The following is an 18,446-nucleotide window of genomic DNA, read 5'->3' on the forward strand; positions in this document are numbered from 1 at the left end:
TTAGAATCAGAAAAGCCTTAGTTGCAGCTTAGCTTGGCAAGTCAAAACCTCCTTGGGCCTCATCTCCCTCATCTGTAAAATGGGTATAACAGTCCCCACAGAGCCTGCCTCACTGGGTTGCTGTTGGTTTCAACACAGAGAGAGCTGCAAGGTTTACAAAGTCCATTTTTGTTTCTGAGATTGGTAGGTGTTGTTATTCCCATTGCAGCAGAAGCAGATGAGGTCTTAAGAGAGCTTCAGTGACTTAGGACCATACGTTTAAAAGGTGTTAGAGCTGATTTGAGGCGGGGTCTCTGCTAACTCCAAGTCTAGGGCTCTTTTTACTTCGGAGGCTAATGAGAAAATGTCAGTGAAAATGCTTTGCCAAAGTGATGAGATCCATAAAAGTCAGCCATTTGTTCCACTGCCCCATTGGCCCCTGGTTCCATAAGATCTTACAAGAGGCAGCTAGGTTGATAGATCACGGGCCCTGAAGTTGGGAGGACCTGAGTTCAAATCTCACTTCAGGCACTTACTGTGTGACCCTGGGCAAGTCACTTAACCCCAATTGCCTTAAAACATCTGGGGCCATCTCCAGTCGTCCCAGATGGCTCTGGAGGAGAGAGTGAGGTTGGTGACCTTGCACAGCCCTCCCTCACTTAAATCCAATTCAGTGCAAGTCATGACACCACCTGATGTCATGGTCCTCTTTGAGAATGAAGGACAAACAACAAGAAGATTTTGCCGTCAGAACATGAGCTCCCTCAGGCCTCACCAAGCTGGAGAGGCTCTGAATTCAGAGCTGGTGACTGAGCGCGTCTCAGACAACAGTATGGTGCATAGACAGGCTCATCTATAGAAAATGGGCCGCCAACGCATGCACTTATTTTTGGATACAGCAACCCATGAAATGGCTAAAATACAGTTTCTAGCACGCTGCATTCCACATTGGTGCTTAATGTTTGTCGACTGGAGTAAAGTAAATTTTTAGTTATAATTTAAAAAAATGTGACAGCCTCATCCCTAGAAGGTTGGTAGCAAGGTAATGATTTTTGGGTTTTGGCTGCAGCCACCTTCAAAAACGATCCTCGCCATGGAGGGACTGGATCTGTGGCAGGGCAGAGGGAGTACTGGAGTGGGAAGAAGCATTTGGGCTGCTCTGGGGTTGGGTCACAAAGGTGAATGCCTCCTTTGAGCTTTGGTATGGCAGACCCGCATCTTGATGCTTCCTTGTCCATCCATGGCTTGAGAAGAAGGGGAGTTTTGCCTTTTAACACAGACAGGGAAGGCCTGGGTACTCTTGTGTGAACCGCAAGATGATGGGAAAGAGACCTTAGAGATCACAGAGGGAGTAAGAGGCAGAACTGGGATTTGAACTTGGGTCCTCTAATTCTAAATCTAGCACTCCTTCTACTGGACCATGCTGGTCCAACTTCTGGCTTAGACTGAAGACAGGATGTGCTTGAGGAGATCATTCTCAATCGTCCCACTTTCTATACTTCCCCAGCTCCCCTCGTCCCTCAGTTTTAGGACATCCTTCCTGGTAGCCAATGCCATCCTATTGGTTTACTTAGGAAGTGAAAGCCAAACCCAGAGGTGGTTGGGTGGTCTCCTTACACTGACAATTACAATAATGGCAATGGACTTAGACAACTGTGGAAAGGGTGTCTAGGGGCTTTATGGGAACACTGCTCTTTCTCTGCTCCCTTTGGTTTGGGGTTAAATGAATGGAGAGTCCGGGGTGTTCTATTCCCGTCACCCCCTCTCTGTTATTTTTGACTTGCCCCTGGTCCTCTTGTGGTCTCTGGACACTCCTACTCTACCACACAGAGGAATTACACTCACTTTCTCAATATTCATGCAAGTCCAGAGGGGTGGAACATGCCAAAAGATTGCCTCATCAAAGAGCTACTTTAGGGATAGAGATTTTTATCTTGTTTATTTACCAAGAAGACTAATATCACTGAAATCACTGGCATGGCTCAGGAATATGTCACTGGGAGGTGGCCACCTCTTCTTGGCAGTTTGTGGCTCACCTCCAATGGCCCAGAGGACACGCCCTTGGCATCTAGTAAAGCCTAGCTTTGTAGAGTCTGCTAAACCAGCCCTAAACCAAGGGGCAGGAGCTAGCCTTTAAACAGGCTGCAACGTTTCCCCCTTGCTTAGTCCCCAACCAAACTATACCCCCCCCTTCAAAGGGAGCCCAAACTGTGCAAAAGGAAGGGACTGAACAGAAGGCACTTGGTAAACCTTTGAACAAGAGTGTGAACTTACGCTATCCCTCTTTACCACCTACTTTCCTGGAGGGCTTTAGCAGAAAACTCAGTGAGATAGATGAGCAGGAAGCAACTTAAACTTGTTTGGTTTGTAAAGAAAGAGGACTTAGTTACTCACATCAAGACCTTCCAGTACCAGGGCATAGCCTACCGTTCTAGGAATAAGTCTGATGATAGTTTTTTTAAAGATGAAAATGGGATAATGCTTCCCCTTGTACTCACTACAGAAGAGATTCATTTTAGCTTGGATGTGACAGGTTGGGGGAAGGGGAAGAAGCCAACTAATCCCTTGCCACTATATCACCAAGCTGGATGCTTCCTGTATAGAAATAATTTAAGTCTACTCTATATACTTTATTTGGAACTGAACCAGCCATGGTTCTTGGGGGATGATAAGAGATTACTGCATTATTCTAAAGTGCAAATCCTTCAGCACTGAGCAGGGGCCCATCTGGTTCACCAGAGGGGGTTGAGGTGCAGGCCCATTCCAATGCATGTTCCATGGGATGGCCATTCCAGCCGCTCCCATTGCAAAGCATGCTCCATGGGCTAGTTCCCACAGGCTACAGACTAGCAGATGGGAGGGAGGGGCTCCTCAGATCATTCCTGATTCAACAGTAAGAGGCTGAATTGATTTCAATCTCCTGAAAAGAAAGCAGGCAAAGCCTATGACTACTTTAAGTGAGCCCTAATTAGACTGGGGTATCTTTTCCTCATGAAGGGACATTGCTTGGCTGGTAATCAAAAGGCAAGGTGACAGCTATCTGTGGTGTCTCCATCGCCTGAGCACAACACACTGGCTTTGTGAGACACATCTCATGACCTCCTGGTTGTCTGGTATGCCAGCCTGGGGATGGCAAAGATAAAAGCTGGGGGTAAGAAGCACAGACCATGCTGAAAAGCAAAATATTTTCTTCAAATATATATGTATACACACACACACACATGCACACACGCACATGTGCACACCCATACACACACACATATCTACATATCAACACAGCTGGGCTAGTCCACGCCACTGCCCTGATTACTCTGCCTCCCTGAGATTCTTGTTCCTACTCGACTAGAGAGAAGAGAGCTTCCCAAACGACCTGTAAGGCAGAACAAACAAAAAGCTTTGGATTCCCCGTGAAGATTAGAGACATAGACAAGATCCCTCCCTCTCACAGGGGAGATGAGGGAGCAAAGCAGAGAGAAGGTACCCACAATCCTGCCCTTGCAGATTCCAGGGCTGGGATCTGAGCCTGCTCAGCTAGAGATGGCTGCTGCAACATTTGGAAAGGAAACACAAAAAGGTCAAGTTTGAAAATCAGAATGATTTTAGCTGAGTATGCAGTGTGTGTGTGTGCATATGCATGCATGTATGTGTGTGTGTGTGTGTCTATCTATGTATGTATGTGTGTTAGGGCCTTTGGGAGAAAGCTCTGAGCAAGGGAAAGAAGCTTGTGCAGTTGGTCACATTATAAAAAAGTATGAGGGATCAAGGCTCCACTTGGTACAAAACTAGCAGCGTCTTTGAGGGTCCTAGTCCAATCTCAGGCAGCTATGGTCCAGCAGTCTCTGCTGTTGGTGGGAGCCCGGGCTCACCAGGCCACTGTTACAATTCATCCATCATGGCCAGCAAATCGTCACCTTTGCTGGTGCTCTGTTGGGGCTGATCATGGATCTCAAATTCGCCCATGATACGAGTCAGCTCTTCATTTCTTTGCTGGTCCTGTTAATGAAGTAAAGGCAGAAGTGAGTAGAAAGCATGTGTGGGTGCATAGTTAGCCCAGGTCTGGGAGGAAGTCTGTTTTAAGAGAATAGCTCAGTCTCGTTACTCAGTATGTCATGTCAGGTCACTAACAACTCTAAGCAGTGTACTTCAGTTCCCCATCTGCTCTGACTACATTGGCTTCTTCCTCTTCTAAACCTAAATGGTATCTTGTTCATAGCTCCCTAATGGTACTTACTGATCATGTTCTTGCTGGATTAGCAGTCGTCTATCTTATCTGCCCTGCTATACTGTAAGCTTTTGGAGGGCAGCCTTTCAGGGCCCAGCACTGGGCCTTACTGACAGTAAATGTTCACTCCAGGTTGATCTGTTGTCCTGCCTGATTTTAACTCCACCGAACAAGACCCCCTTCTTCCTAGGATAAACTCATCCCTTCCAACCTCACCACCATGTTGCTGACTGAAGCTTTGGATACCACCTCCCTCAGTCTCCTCTCCCTTCTGATTGGAAGGCTAGAGTGTGGAGTTTCAAACTCCTTCCAAAGCCCTTCTTTACAGAAGGCAGAGACTACACCTTCAGCTCACTCCATTTTGCATCTGCTGCTCTGCCTGGTTCCACATCGCCCCCCACCCCCAAGCCTCCTTTTGTGTATTGTCTTCTCTTAGATTGCAAGCTCTTTGAGGGCAGGGAGACCATTTTTCTTAAATTAAAAAAATCTTTTTCTTTTTTTATTGCTATCCCTAATACTTAGCACAGTGCCTGGCCCACAGTAGGCCTTTAATAAATGTTTAGATATGTGTTGAACTGAATTGGCTGTTAAAAGTTATTCATAATATTAAAAATTCAAGGTGTTAAGTGATGAAAAGGATTAAGTTTTGACTCTGGAGTGGAAGAAACCAAGGTGGAGAGATTTGCTCAAAGCCCCCTAGCAAGGAAATGGAAGCCACAGCAGCAGGACTAGGAGCTGGGTTTCCTGGTTTTCAGTCCAATGCCCTTCCTGGCATCAAGTTGACTGGGAGCTGCGGGGTGGGGGGGGTAGTCCCAAGAACGTGCATCTCTCCTCTTAGCTCCCGCACTATTCATTATTAACATTCTCCTTTGTTTGGCTTAGGTTTCTTACTCTTTTCCACTGTGACGGGTAAAACTCAATGTGTGTGGTCTCCCTACCTGCTCCCTTGTGGGGACTGCTAACTAGGACAGCAGTGTCACAGTTTAGGTATTAAACATTTATTAAAATACATTAGAGGTTAACAAAGAGAGAACAAGAATAGGAAAACCCTAACTACCTCAACCACTCCTGGTTCAGCTGCCATCCTCATGAGGTTCCCACCACCAACTCCCAAAACCAACTGACAAAACCCACACACACACACACACACACACACACACACACACACACACACACACACACGCGGCTTCAAGCTGATTGGTTGAGGGTGGTCACATGCTCGCACAGTAGGGGGCCCCTGTAATATTAATAATATTCTCACACCACTCAGCTCTTATCTCCCATCCAGACTCAGATTTTCATACAAAGCAAGTCCTGTGATAAGGTTCTCTGGGCCTCCCTCCTTCTCCAAGTTGTCATCTCCCTGCTTCATGGTGCCCTGCACTTACTCACCTGGGCAGCCTGAATGTTGATGACTTGGTATGATAACTCTTCTGGCCTGGTTAGTGCTGCATGCCTAAGAAGAAGGGTAGGAAGAAAAACACCACCACATTTTAGACCTAAGATATGGTTCCCCCGCCCCTCTCCAGGGCAATGAGGGTTAAGTGACTTGCCCAAGGTCACACAGCTAGTAAGTGTCAGAGGTCAGATTTGAACTCAGGTCCTCCTGAATCCAGGGCCAGTACTCTATCCACTGTGCCACCGAGCTGCCCCCTTAGATATGTTTTCTTTTTCTTTTCTTTTTTTTTTAGGGAAACAAGAAGAAAGTGATCTCCTTCTGAATTTCCTGCAGTTTTCCCAATTTGATCAATGCTTTCTTACAATAACACTGCTCATTGCTCTCAACTATGTCCTCTTATTTGAGGCAGTGCTAGAGGAGCTTGTGAAGTGGCCTCTAATAGGCTGTCACCTAGTTCCTTGCCTAGGCACTTTATTTTATTTTATTTTATTTTTTTTGCGGGGCAATGGGGGTTAAGTGACTTGCCCAGGGTCACACAGCTAGTAAGTGTCTCAGGCCGAATTTGAACTCAGGTACTCCTGAATCCAGGGCCGGTGCTTTATCCACTGCGCCACCTAGCTGCCCCCCTAGGCACTTTATTTTTAAGGAGAAAGAAATGAAATACTAGGCAGCTAGGTGTGTCAGTGGATAGGGTGCTGGGCCTGGAGTTAGGAGTTCAAATCCAGCCCTGGACATTGGGCAAGCCACTTAACCTCTGTTTGCCTTAATCCACTGGAGAAGGAAAAGGCAGAGATACTCCAGTATCTCTGCCAAGAAAAGCCCAGAGATAGTACTGGTGTTCCGTGAAGAGTCAGACATGACTAACCAGTGACCACAGAAATAAAACAGGGATTAGTTTGACCATCAATACTAGAATTATAAAGTGGATGAAAAGTGAACATTTCCAAGACTATGCTATGTAGTGGATGAACAGACTGCTGAGTTAGTTTGTTTGCCTTCTTATTTTCAGGGCCACATCATGAAACTGATGGATTTCGGAAAAGTAATCTACCTCCATGCTGATCTAGAGGATTACAAAATGTATGTTTTATATATATAATATATATATATATAACATAGAAAATATGTCTATACATAGATACCTATACTTTTGATTCTTTTGAACTCATGCCATTTATGATTTGCAACCATACAATGTGCCTAGGAAAAAATAACATTACATAGAGATGGATGGGCTTTTGTGACATTGAGCAATCTGGAATTGAAGCCCTGCTCAGGGTCCCACAGTAAACCTTATCCATCTCCTTTTCCTCATTTCTGGGCTCACCTGTGATTGCTGTCCTAAGGGAGAGCCAGACTTGCCTAGGAGGAGCTGGGGCTAGATCCTATTTGAAAACCTGTGCGGCACTTTAATTCCACACTGCTCAGTACCACAAAAGCCCATCTCTTTAATGTTCTTAGTAAAACCACATGGCCACAAATCATGGAAAAGCACGATCTCGGGAAATCTAAAATGCAAGTAACCCAAAGGTCAAGGAAGAACACACAGTTGGTAGCTGCAGCTCATGTTTAAATAGTGCTTTGGGGAAGTGCCTTTCCTCACTGTGTGCTGTCATGCCCATGTTTCTCCAGTAGGTCCTTCCTTCACCACTGCAGGTCACATATCTCACCCTATATCCTAGTCCCTATGACATGTGGGGACCTGCCTCCTAGATCTCTCTCTGTGTCTCTCTTTTTTAACATTTCTGTCTTTTTTTGGTTTTAGTTTGGCTTAACATTTGACACTTATACATTCTAGAATAGGGCAGTGAGGTGGTTCAGTGAATAGAGTGCCAGCCCTGGAGTCAGGAAGACTCATTCAAATCCAGCTTGAGATACTTACTACCTGTGTGACCCTGGACGAGTCACCCAACCCTGTTTGCCTCAGTTTTCTAAAATTTAATCCCCCCCCTTTTTTTTTAGTGATAGTGAGGGTTAAGTGACTTGCCCAGGGTCACACAGCTAGAAAGTGTCAAGTGTCTGAGGCCGGATTTGAACTCAGGTCCTCCTGAATCCAGGGCTGGTGCTTTATCCACTGTACCACCTAGCTGTCCCCTTGCCTCCTAGATCTCTTGATATTGTATGGGCCGTCCCTCAGGCACCCCTCACTTTCAATACTACACTACCCCACTTCCTTTCTGGGTCATGTTTTTTTGGTAATTTCTTTTATGCTGCTTCTCCTCTCAGTTCTTTACTGGATATATGCTGCAGCCTCCACATACCCAAGTCACGTCAAACTAATGACAGAACCACCACTCTAATGTATCCTCTCAATATCATGAGGATATTAATGTTAAAAAGATGGGCCTTTATTTAAGGGAGATGTGTGGGGGTCATCCTTAAGATATGAACCTGGGTCTCCTAAGTCTAAGGCAAATGCTCTCTCCATCATGTAATGCTGCCTTCCATGAGAAGGGGTACAAAACAGTTTGATATGGTATGTATGACCAGGAGATTGGCCAGTCATACAGCATGATGAAGGATAACAGATATATAATCCAAGTACTACACTCACAAACATGATCTCTCTCTGTAGAGTAGCAGAAATCATAGGGAGCTGTATACTGAAGGGGTTGAAGGAAGCATTATCTATCTTGACAGAAACACCTGAACCACCAAAGTACCAATAGGAGTAAAACATACTCTTCTTCTTCATCAGTAGTAAACAGATTCAACCGGAATCCGGGTTCAGGGGCACTGGTTTTCGTAACCTCCATTCCTCCCATCAACCTGGCCAAGAAATTCAGTTCTTCTTTAGCAAGAAGGTCCGAGGCAATGCTCTCCTATTAAAACAATTTCAGTTTTTTTAGCTATGTGGAGGTGTTCATGCTTACAAGCCTCAGATACTGTAATAGATTACATAGACTCAGGGTTAACATTTCAAATAAAGGAAAACATAGCTCAAATAAAAATGAAACAACATGATGTCTGTGGTGAATTGGGTCCATCTAGAAAGACTGGAAATACCTATAATCATTCTCTAACAGTGGCAGAAGCAAGCTCTTAGTCATAAGGGAGCAATGATCTGAACCCTAAATAGAGGGACATCACCTGATGGGCACAGTTGATGTGCGTTAGGCCTCCCCAATAGGCTCTGGCATGGCTCCAGCCACATGCCTTGAGCTAGAGGCCAGAGAAAGCCTGGCTGAAGCAGTGCTAATCCTGTCTTTACGAAGTATTTTTCCTCAGTAAAGATGAGAGTTTGCTTTTTACTTTAGGGTCCATTCATTTTCTTTTTCTTCTTTTAGTAGTATTAACTCCATGGCTTGTTCCCAATCCTCATTTTGGATGAGTTCTCACACTGCCCTCTACTGGTGAGAGTTGCTACTGAGCAACACTAGAGGACTGATCTCCATAAATAGCTATTTACCAAAGCACTGGAAATTTATATGGAAGGGAACTTAGAACCTTGCTTAGAATTCATGCACCATATAATTAAACAGAGAAGCGTTTTTAGGAAAAAAGCACACACACAAGTGTTAGTATCAAGTTATAGTAACCACTGGCTTAAGGGCCCTGGTTCACAGGACCTGGTGTGGTGTCTGGGTTTGTCAGGCAAAGGCCCAAATTATCTATATCCGCTCATTGGAAATGTAAGCCTTAATGGACGGTTGGGAAGATTATATTCTAAATGGGCAGACACTTCTGATGGACCCGAGAAGATGAGAAGCACTGAGGGAAATGTTTATTTTAAACTCTAAACAGTCCCACATCTCCACCATGACGGCTACAGGCTGTATTCACATGAAGGGTTAAACACAGACCAAAGGTAAAATGTCAGGAGGGCAGCACTGCAGGAAAGAAAGATGCTCACCTTAGTAGTATTCAAAGCTGAGTTCTTTGATGGTCCAGACACATGTGTTTCCACTGGCCGACTAATGCTGTACCTGGTAACAGTAACAAGTAGTTAATGTATTTTCCTGGTTCTGTATCATTTCACAGACTTTCTAATTATTCCCCATTAAAGGCCCACATTCGTTATTCTGAGGCGTTGAGTAGCTGGAGTGAAGAGTATGGTTTTAGGTGTACTGATTTTGGAAAGATGTTGGAATGCTGAAATATTATTAAATGGGTATCAAGCACTCAGAATTTTCAATCCCTCAGGAGTGAACAAAAACAGGAAACACAATATTGGGAAGCATCTCCCTTCATGTTTTAAGGTCATACCTAAATAGGGCCAAATATGATAATCATGTATAACTGAAAAAAAAAGGATGCTATTAGATAAATGAAAGAATAAATGAAAATGCATTTAATAAGTGCTTACTATGTGCAAATGCACATTTGAGGCAGCTAGGTGGATAGAAAATGTTGGTCCTGGAGTCAGGAAGATCTGAGTTCAAATCCAGCCTCAGACACTTACTAACTGTATAACCCTGGGCAAGAAACTTAATCTTTCTTGCCTTGGTTGACTGGAGAAGGAAATGACAAACCACTTCAGTATCTTTGCCAAGAAAACTCCATGGACAGTGTTGGTGTGATATAGTCTGTGGGGTCATGAAGAGTTGGACACAACTGAATGACTGAACGACAAAAATGTGCAAATGCTGGGGATATACATAGACAAGCGAGATGTTCCTGCTCTCAACCTATTAAGGGGAGAAACAAATACTGGAGGCTTCAGCTGCAAGTCCAAAGGAAAGATCCACTGGGCTCTGGGGTACAGCCTCAAGGCAGATGGGAATATAGTGTCAGTGCCTCTTTGGCTGTTTGCTAAAATGCACAATCAGAGGCTCTGGCCAGCTTTCTTCCAGGCTGATTGGTGCCTTTTTCTTTACCTACAGAGTTCTTTTCAGTGTTGTATTCTTAGTTTTTTACGGCAAGGTCAAAGATCTGAGTGCCTTCTATAGGAGGAAGAGAGCCCTCTCTGCCTCTAGCAGTGGTTTTTATAGCTAGACTCAAAGAGGTTTTTAATTAAAAGCATATCTACTTGGGTTCTTTCAGGAAGACAGAGTTTACTTACATATTCTTTCCTAGTGTGAGGACTCTGTCTCCATAAAGATCAAAAGAACCTTCGCTCTGTGCCCTTTCGAAGTGTCCACCATGCTTAAATTCCACTCTCTTCACTTCTTCTCCTTTGTTATTAAACATCCTGCAATACAACGAATGGTTCAGAATGATCCCAGGGGCAAAGACCTATTGGAGCATGAGGACTTGCAGGTTTTGCCTACAAAACATCACTCCCCATGTTACTGGGTAAGCTCTGATGCTTTTTAATTTTTTAATTTTAATTTTAATTTTTTTTTGCAGGGCAATGGGGGTTAAGTGACTTGCCCAGGGTCACACAGCTAGTAAGTGTCAAGTGTCTGAGGCCGGATTTGAACTCAGGTACTCCTGAATCCAGGGCCACTGATTTATCCACTGTGCCACCTAGCCGCCCCCTCTGATGCTTTTTTATAACCACACAGGGTAGAAAGATGAACGATGGTGGGGCAGGGTAGAAGTGTGTTCTGATGAATCTGTTGAACCAATCTTCACATAAGAGGTTTGTTAGTCCCCTTGCTATACTGGTCACTCTCTTCTGGGTTGCTATCCATGGATGGTTTATCACCATTTCTCTCATGGAATACAATACTCTAGGAGGTAATCTGGCCAGCACAGAGCTGAGTAAATAACCTTCTCTACTTTGGACACTGAATTTCTATTAATGGAACCTGAGATTACATTAGGTTATTATTTTATTTTTTTTGGTGGGGGGAAGGGGTAGCTACATCATTCTGTTGATTTAAACTTTTAGTCACTAAGATGCCCTCATGATATCAAGTTGTGTCTCCTCTGTCCTATACTCATGAAGTTAATTGTTTAAAAGATATTAAAGGGGCAGCTAGGTGGTGCAGTGGATAAAGCACTGGCCTTGGATTCGGGAGGACCTGAGTTCAAATCCAGTCTCAGACACTTGAGACTTACTAGCTGTGTGACCCTGGGCAAGTCACTTTAACCCCCCCATTGCCTCACATTAAAAAAAAAGAAAGGTATTAAGAACCTCTGTCAAATCATCATTGCAGATAATTCACCTGATGAGTCCAGGGACATCGGTTCCCCATGGAACAGGTCCAGATATTGGCAACACAAAGCGGCCATTTGCATTCTGGACTTTGTCCTTTAGAAATATGGATACCTAGAAAACATAAAGTGTTGACATTATCATTTTTACTACCAAGCAAAGTAATTACAATCTGAAAATCAAATGTATACAGATCATTTCTGAGAATGGGACTTATGCTAGGACTTGGGGCTGTTACAGTCATCAGTGTAAGGAAGAATAAGGCAATAAGGACATGCACAGATGAGTCAGGTGTGAATTCATATTTCACAGATGAAAATCCTTTATTCCAATTTTTATCCCATTGTTCACTGGGAGTATGCTGTCTCATGGACTAGAAATTGTTAAGAGACTTTTAACCAGCTAATCACATGAACTATTTAAAGTTATTTATGTACTGTGAATAAATCTAGTTCTAATATCATCTATTACTAATTTTTTTATATGTTATGACTAAAAGGAGGTATGGCAATGTGGCTTCCTCAGGACTTTTGAAATTGGCTTTATAGATGAAACACAACATACTCAGATCAGGTGTTCTTAGAAAGTGGCTTGACTTTCCTTTGTAAATAGTCATCATCTATTAAGTATCTACTATGTGAAAGGCCCTGTGCTCAGCAATGAGTATATAAGAAGTATAAGAGGGGCAGCTAGGTGGCGCAGTGGATAGAGCATTGGCCCTGGATTCAGGAAGACCTGAGTTCAAACCCAGCCTCAGACACTTGACTAGCTGTGTGACCTTGGGCAAGTCACTTAACCCCAATTGCCTCACCAAAAAACAAACAAACAAACAAACAAAACCCCCCAAAAGAAGTATAAAACCTGGTCCTTGTCCTCAAAGAGCTTACAGTCTATTTTGGGAGATAGAGCATATGTGTAAAAAGATAAATAATGATACAAAGGAGCATGTGATAAATGAAGGCAGACAGTAAATGCTGGGCTGGGCTGGGCAGGTTTCAGAGAAGAGGTGTGTGACTTGAGAACTGGGGTTTGGAGGATGGGTAGGACTTTGGTAATTGAAGAGGATTTATGGGGATGGCGTGAGGAGGGGTGGGAATGGGAGCACTGAGTTGTCAGGACCAGGTTCTGGAGGAATGGATTTGTGTAGGGGAATGATGGAAAATAAGATTGGAGATGTAACTATAAAAAAGCTACCAGTGTTAGTTTCTGTCAGGGATCAACAATATTAAAAGCCACTTGCATTTCTTAATTTAACCAGAGAATCTACATTTTGCAAACAGAATTTTACTTGTTGGAAGAATGGTAATTAGTAGGTGATTTCCGGAGATTATCTCACATTTTTCTGCAAATGGAGGTTGAACCTTTTTTTTTTTTAAAATTTATTTTATTTATTTATTTATTTATTTTTTGGTTGAACCTTTTTTATGTTTAATTGGAACAAACAAGAGATTTGTCCCTAGAAGACTGGTGGTATGATTTTAAAACAGAGGAATCAAGGACCCTTACAAAATTATACCTATAGATGACTCTGTAGGACCTATCGATCCTTATTCTATTAATGCTATTATTGTTGTTGCTATTAACAATGCTATTAACAACAACTACTCACATTTCTAGAGAACTTTACAGTTTAAAAAGTGCTTCCTTACCACAACACTGTGAGGTAGGTGGTACAAGTGAAATTGTCTTTGTTTTACAGATGAGGAAACTGAGGCCCAGGGAGCTTACATGGCTTGCCCACGCTAGCATGTCGCAGAACTGGGTCTGAACCCCTTTTTACCTGAAGGGCGGACAGTAAATGACAGTCCCCTGTACTGACCCTCCACAGACTCTTCTCCCTGATCTGCTGCCTCTCAGGCTGGGTCCCTCAAACCTACACTTCTGTGCTCTGATGCCAGCTCCATTTTAAGGCTCATTGGTCCTGTAAGAGACTGTTTATACACTCACCCGGATGTGTATGTCCCGAAAGAAAATCAGCAGGGTCTGTCTGATGAGCTGGAACTCACCAGCAGGAAGACGACCATACACCTGCCAAAGAGCAGAGAACAAGGCTCATAACCCTTCTGGGAAGGGGCAGGGGTGGGTGCACAGTGAAATGAAGAAGCCACAATGGACCAGGAAAGCAAAGCAGACCAGCAGCAGCCACAACAGTTGGGCCCTCCAAGGGAGGAGTTACAGAATAAAAATGAAACGAAACTCACATGAAGAAAAAATTATCAGAGAACAGGGAGCTTTAAAATATTTTTATGGCACTTTTCATTTCCTCCACAAAAGCTTCAGAGAACACAGCCCAGAATTTAATAAGAGTCACAGAGTTCTAGCTCTGAGAGGTTTTCCAGGCCAGTCTTCCGGAGCCCTTCCTCTCTCTCCCTATGCCCTGGTTGTACAAAGGAGGAAACAAGATTACTGGAGAAAAAACCTGTACCCAGGCTGATGCCAGGAGACATTCCCGACTGACTTCTGGGGATGCTTGGAGGGCCACTGGTTCGGGATGTGGTAGAAGAGAACCCTGGTCATGGGTCCTGTACACTATAGGTCAGAGACTAGAGGATTGCAGGAACTCCTCTCCAAAGAGGACAGAAAACTCTGGCTACTCTTTGTGGTGACTGACAAGGGCAAACAAGTGAACTGATGCCTAAAATGTTTCCTGAAGCCTAAAATGTTAGCTTTTCCTCAAATAGTTCAGAATTTCGTTAGGAGACTTGTAGGCCTTCAAGGCCATGGAATTTACTTTTCCTGAATATTAAAATGACAGAGATTGTCAACAGGGCTGAGGGTTTATTGACTGATAAAGTCCTTACTTCAATTATTTTCCGAAAGGTCTCATCCACTTGGTTCATAATGGTTGGGGAGTCACGGACAAAATCCTTGATAGCATCTAAGTGGTTGAAAGTGATCAGCAATAGATCCTTGGGTCGGGGGCACAGCACCACTTGATATTTGAAAGCCATGGTCATCAAGTCGAAGAGCTGAAAATCCACACAATAAACATAAAAACAAATTACTGAAGTCATAATGACTGATCAATCAATGTGATAATGATATTGTGGCTGTTGAGTCATTTCAATCGGGTCCAACTTTTCATTACCCTGGTTGGGGTTTTCTTGGCATAGATACTGGAGTAGTTTGCCATTTCCTTCTCTAGCTTGTTTTATAGATGAGGAAACTGAGGCAAACAGGGTTAAGTGACTCAGGGTCACACAGTAAATAAGTGTCTGAGGCCGGATTTGAAGTCGGGTCCTCCTGAATCCAGGACCAGTGCTCTATCCACTGAGCCACCTAATATTATTCCTTCATTAAAATCCTCTGTTGTCTTACTGTGACATGGAAGTGACTTTAGGTTTTCTCCAGCTAGAAAAGCTTCATGTACAGATTTGGGGATGACTGTATATTAGTTTTCTCAGGATCAACCCAGCTAAATTTGAAAAGACTCATCACCAGAAGGTTGGCGATTAATTTTCTTGTCTACTGCAACTCACGAAGTCTGTTTCCAAAAGCAAGAAGCAGTGTGATCTGGGAGAGAGTGCTCACAATGGTAAAATCATACATTTCCCGGATCCTTTCCTTTTCTTGATCCCATCTTCACTTTTTCTCTCTAGACCTTGGACTGGACCTGGGACAGACACTAGGACTGACAGAGAATCAAATACAAACTCCAAATAAGTGCCTCATTTTCCACCTTCTTAAGCTGGCACCATCTAAGTTTAGTCTGGGGACCCAGACCTCTAGAGCAGATTTCTTTTTTTTGTTTTTTTGTTTTTTTAGTGAGGCAATTGGGGTTAAGTGACTTGCCCAGGGTCACACAGCTAGTGAGTGTTAAGTGTCTGAGGCTGGATTTGAACTCAGGTCCTCCTGACTCCAGGGCCGGTGCTCTATCCACTGCGCCACCTAGCTGCCCCTAGAGCAGATTTCTTGCCACAGACCCATCCCAAGATTCTTGATATTTGGAGAAGGAACACTCCATTCTACCATCACAGGACAGCGGATTGCAGAAGTTCCAACCAATGGTTATTTCGAGGTCTATGGCCAGCTCTTTAGCTCTTGCTCCTCCCATCACAGTGATTCAGTGTCACTGCCTCCTGGGATACTCTCTGGTTTCCTATCCCTATCCAGCTCAGTGTTATCACTTCCAAGGCACTCCTCCATCCTCTCCTTCCATGACACCCTCTAAAACCCCGTTCAATGAGCAAACTTTCTTTTATTCCCAATCTCTTCTTTTCTCACTCTTTCCACATTCTCATGCTCACCGAAACCTTGCCCTCTCTGGAAGATGCTGTGCTCCCGAGCACCCTCTTTAGTGAAAGCTGCTCCTTAGGCAACTAGGAGCTCAATATGAGTGACCAGTGGGCTAGCCATGGCAGTTAAGAAAGGCTAATAAAAACTTGGACACCTGGCGACTGGGCAAGACTTGCAGGTGTTGTCTGCACAAGGCAGGGCCACATGTGGAGTACTTCGTTCAGCTTAGAGCGCTCTGGTTTTTTTTTCCCCCTCTCTCTTTTTTGATTTTATTTATTTATTTAGAATTTTCCTCAAGTTACATGTAAAAACACATTTTTCACATTGATTTTTGAAAACTTTGTGTTCCAAATTTTCTTCCTCCCTAAGAAATCAAGCAATTCAATATAACTTATACATGTGCAGTTGTGCAAAACATCTCCACGTTAGTCATGTTGTGAAAGAAAACAGACAAAATAACTTTAGAAAGAGGAACTAACAAAAAAAATTATACTTCAATCTGTATTGAGATACCATCAGTTCTTTCTCTGTAGATGGACTGCATTTTTCTCAGAGCATCCTGCTCATCATTTCTTTCACAGTTACTATTGCTAATTGTATTACCCTCCATCCTATTCCCTCCCCTTGATATTTACTCTATTTTCCATCTTCTTTCACCCTATCCCTCCTCGAAAGTGTTTTGCTTTTTACCAGAGCACTCTGTTTTAAGGATAACAATAATGATAATAGTAATGATGATGGGTCTGCAGAGTGTTTTATGTACAATTTATCATTCAATACAACACCCCTAGGAGGTTGGTGCTATTAGGATACCATTTCACAAAGAAATGAGGAAAGCAAGGCTCAGAGAAGTGACTTGCCCAGGATGATACAGTTCAGATTAGGCTTTGTGGCAAGTTTTGAACTCAGGTCTTGGTGACCTCTGGCTCTGCCCTCTACTTGGGCATGCCAAGTCTGACAAGAGTCACTGGGATGGGGAAGGGGTTCTGTCGGGGTTCTACATTATGAAGAGCCAAGGGAGCCGGGGGGAAGGCCCTTCCTGCCCAGGAGGCCTCCATGAGGGGCAGGACACTCCAGGAAGGAGCAGGCTCCACCATGAAAGCTGGCATGGAAGGGCCCAAGTTGTCTCATGCTTCAGAAGAGGATGTCTTTCAGGAATGGGCTGGACATGGCTCCTTTGAACACTAATTCTGTGGCTCTGTGATGGATGTCCCTGGTCACAAAGGAAAAGGATGGCATGACAGGAGGTGGCCTGGCATCCAGCGTTCCCTGGTGTCACTGCCACCATCATGCTGCAACCTTTCCTGATTTGGGCACTATTCTGTCTCTTTATCAGGCAGTCATAAACACTGATGAGTCCCCTGGGCATCAGGCCCCGTGCTAGGTTATGGGGATGCAAATACAAAGAATGAAATGGTCCCTGCTCCCAAGGAGCTGATGTTCTAATGGGAGAGACAGTGAGTCCCTATAGAATATACATAGAATTACTGTAAAGAGAGTAAATACAGAGATGCACAGAGGTGGCTGGGGCACCAGCATTTCATGTAGAAGGTGGTACTTGAACTGACTGGAAGGAAGTGAGGGCTTCCAAGACAGAGAAAGGAGCACATTCAGGCATAGAGCATGGCCAGGGTCCAGGCACCGAGGGAGGGGATGGAGGGTCACTCACAATGGATAGAGAGAAAGCTAATTTCATTGGATCTCAGGGTATGGGAGAAGGAGAAATGTCCCATAAGGCTGGAAAAGGAAGGGTTGGGGATATGTGCAGGTTGCTCAAAGCTAAACAGAGGAGTTTCTATTTTATCTTAGATATGACAATTGATTGAGTATGGGAATGACATGGCCAGACCCATGTTTAAGGAATCACTCTGGCAGTAGAATAGGCTGTGGTGGGGAGAGGCCTGAGGTTGAGAGGACAATAAAGAGGCTGCTATAATTGAGGTGAGAGCTGATGAGGGCCCAAAATAAGGTGGTTGGTTAGCTTTATGAGTAAAAAGAAGAGAGTGGATTTAAGAGATGTTGTGGAAGAAAAAACTGAAAGATTTGGCAACTGATTAGGTATTTGGGGTGAGGGAGAGTGGGGAGTCTGGGATAATGCTGAGGTGAAGAACCTGGAGGACTGGAAGGATGAACAGAAATTGGGAATCCGGGAGCCCAGAAGGTTTGGGTGAAGATGAGTTTAGTTTCACACATGTTGAGTTTGAGATGTCTTTGGGACATCTAGTTTGAAATGGCCAGTAGACAATGGTGATAGGTGCCTGAAGCTCAGGGGGGACCCTGGGGTGGATAGGAAGATCTGTGAATCACCTGCATAAGGACAATGATTTCTTTTTTTGCACGGGGAAATGGGGGTTAAGTGACTTGCCCATGGTCACACAGCTTAGGACAATGAATAAACAGAGAATGCTGAACTTGGGAGAGTGCAGAACCTGAGTTCAAATCCTGGCTCTTCTATTCTTCTATTTCTCCTTTTGTGGCCTTGGCCAAGTCACTAAAGTACACTGAGCCTCACTTCCCTCACCTGAACAATGAAGGGGTTGGAACAAATGCCCTCCAAAGTCCCCCCC

General features: G+C 44.0%; 1 protein-coding gene across 2 annotated transcripts in view; it reads right to left on the reverse strand.

Moving 5' to 3' along the window:
* Positions 1 to 1,322: 1,322 nt before the first annotated feature.
* Positions 1,323 to 18,446, reverse strand: part of OSCP1 (organic solute carrier partner 1) — a 51,837-nt gene continuing 34,713 nt past the window's right edge. For both annotated transcript variants that reach the window (XM_043998732.1, XM_043998731.1), the window contains 8 exons: positions 14,445 to 14,612; positions 13,591 to 13,671; positions 11,654 to 11,757; positions 10,603 to 10,731; positions 9,454 to 9,526; positions 8,283 to 8,422; positions 5,594 to 5,657; positions 1,323 to 3,972 (listed from right to left, as the gene is read on the reverse strand). In XM_043998732.1, the coding sequence (XP_043854667.1) occupies positions 3,856 to 3,972; positions 5,594 to 5,657; positions 8,283 to 8,422; positions 9,454 to 9,526; positions 10,603 to 10,731; positions 11,654 to 11,757; positions 13,591 to 13,671; positions 14,445 to 14,612 (876 nt within the window). In that variant the 3' untranslated portion in view covers positions 1,323 to 3,855. The remainder of the gene's footprint in view (positions 3,973 to 5,593; positions 5,658 to 8,282; positions 8,423 to 9,453; positions 9,527 to 10,602; positions 10,732 to 11,653; positions 11,758 to 13,590; positions 13,672 to 14,444; positions 14,613 to 18,446) is intronic.

The sequence above is a fragment of the Dromiciops gliroides genome, chromosome 3 (genome assembly GCF_019393635.1).
Source record: "Dromiciops gliroides isolate mDroGli1 chromosome 3, mDroGli1.pri, whole genome shotgun sequence".
Lineage (NCBI taxonomy): Eukaryota > Metazoa > Chordata > Mammalia > Microbiotheria > Microbiotheriidae > Dromiciops > Dromiciops gliroides.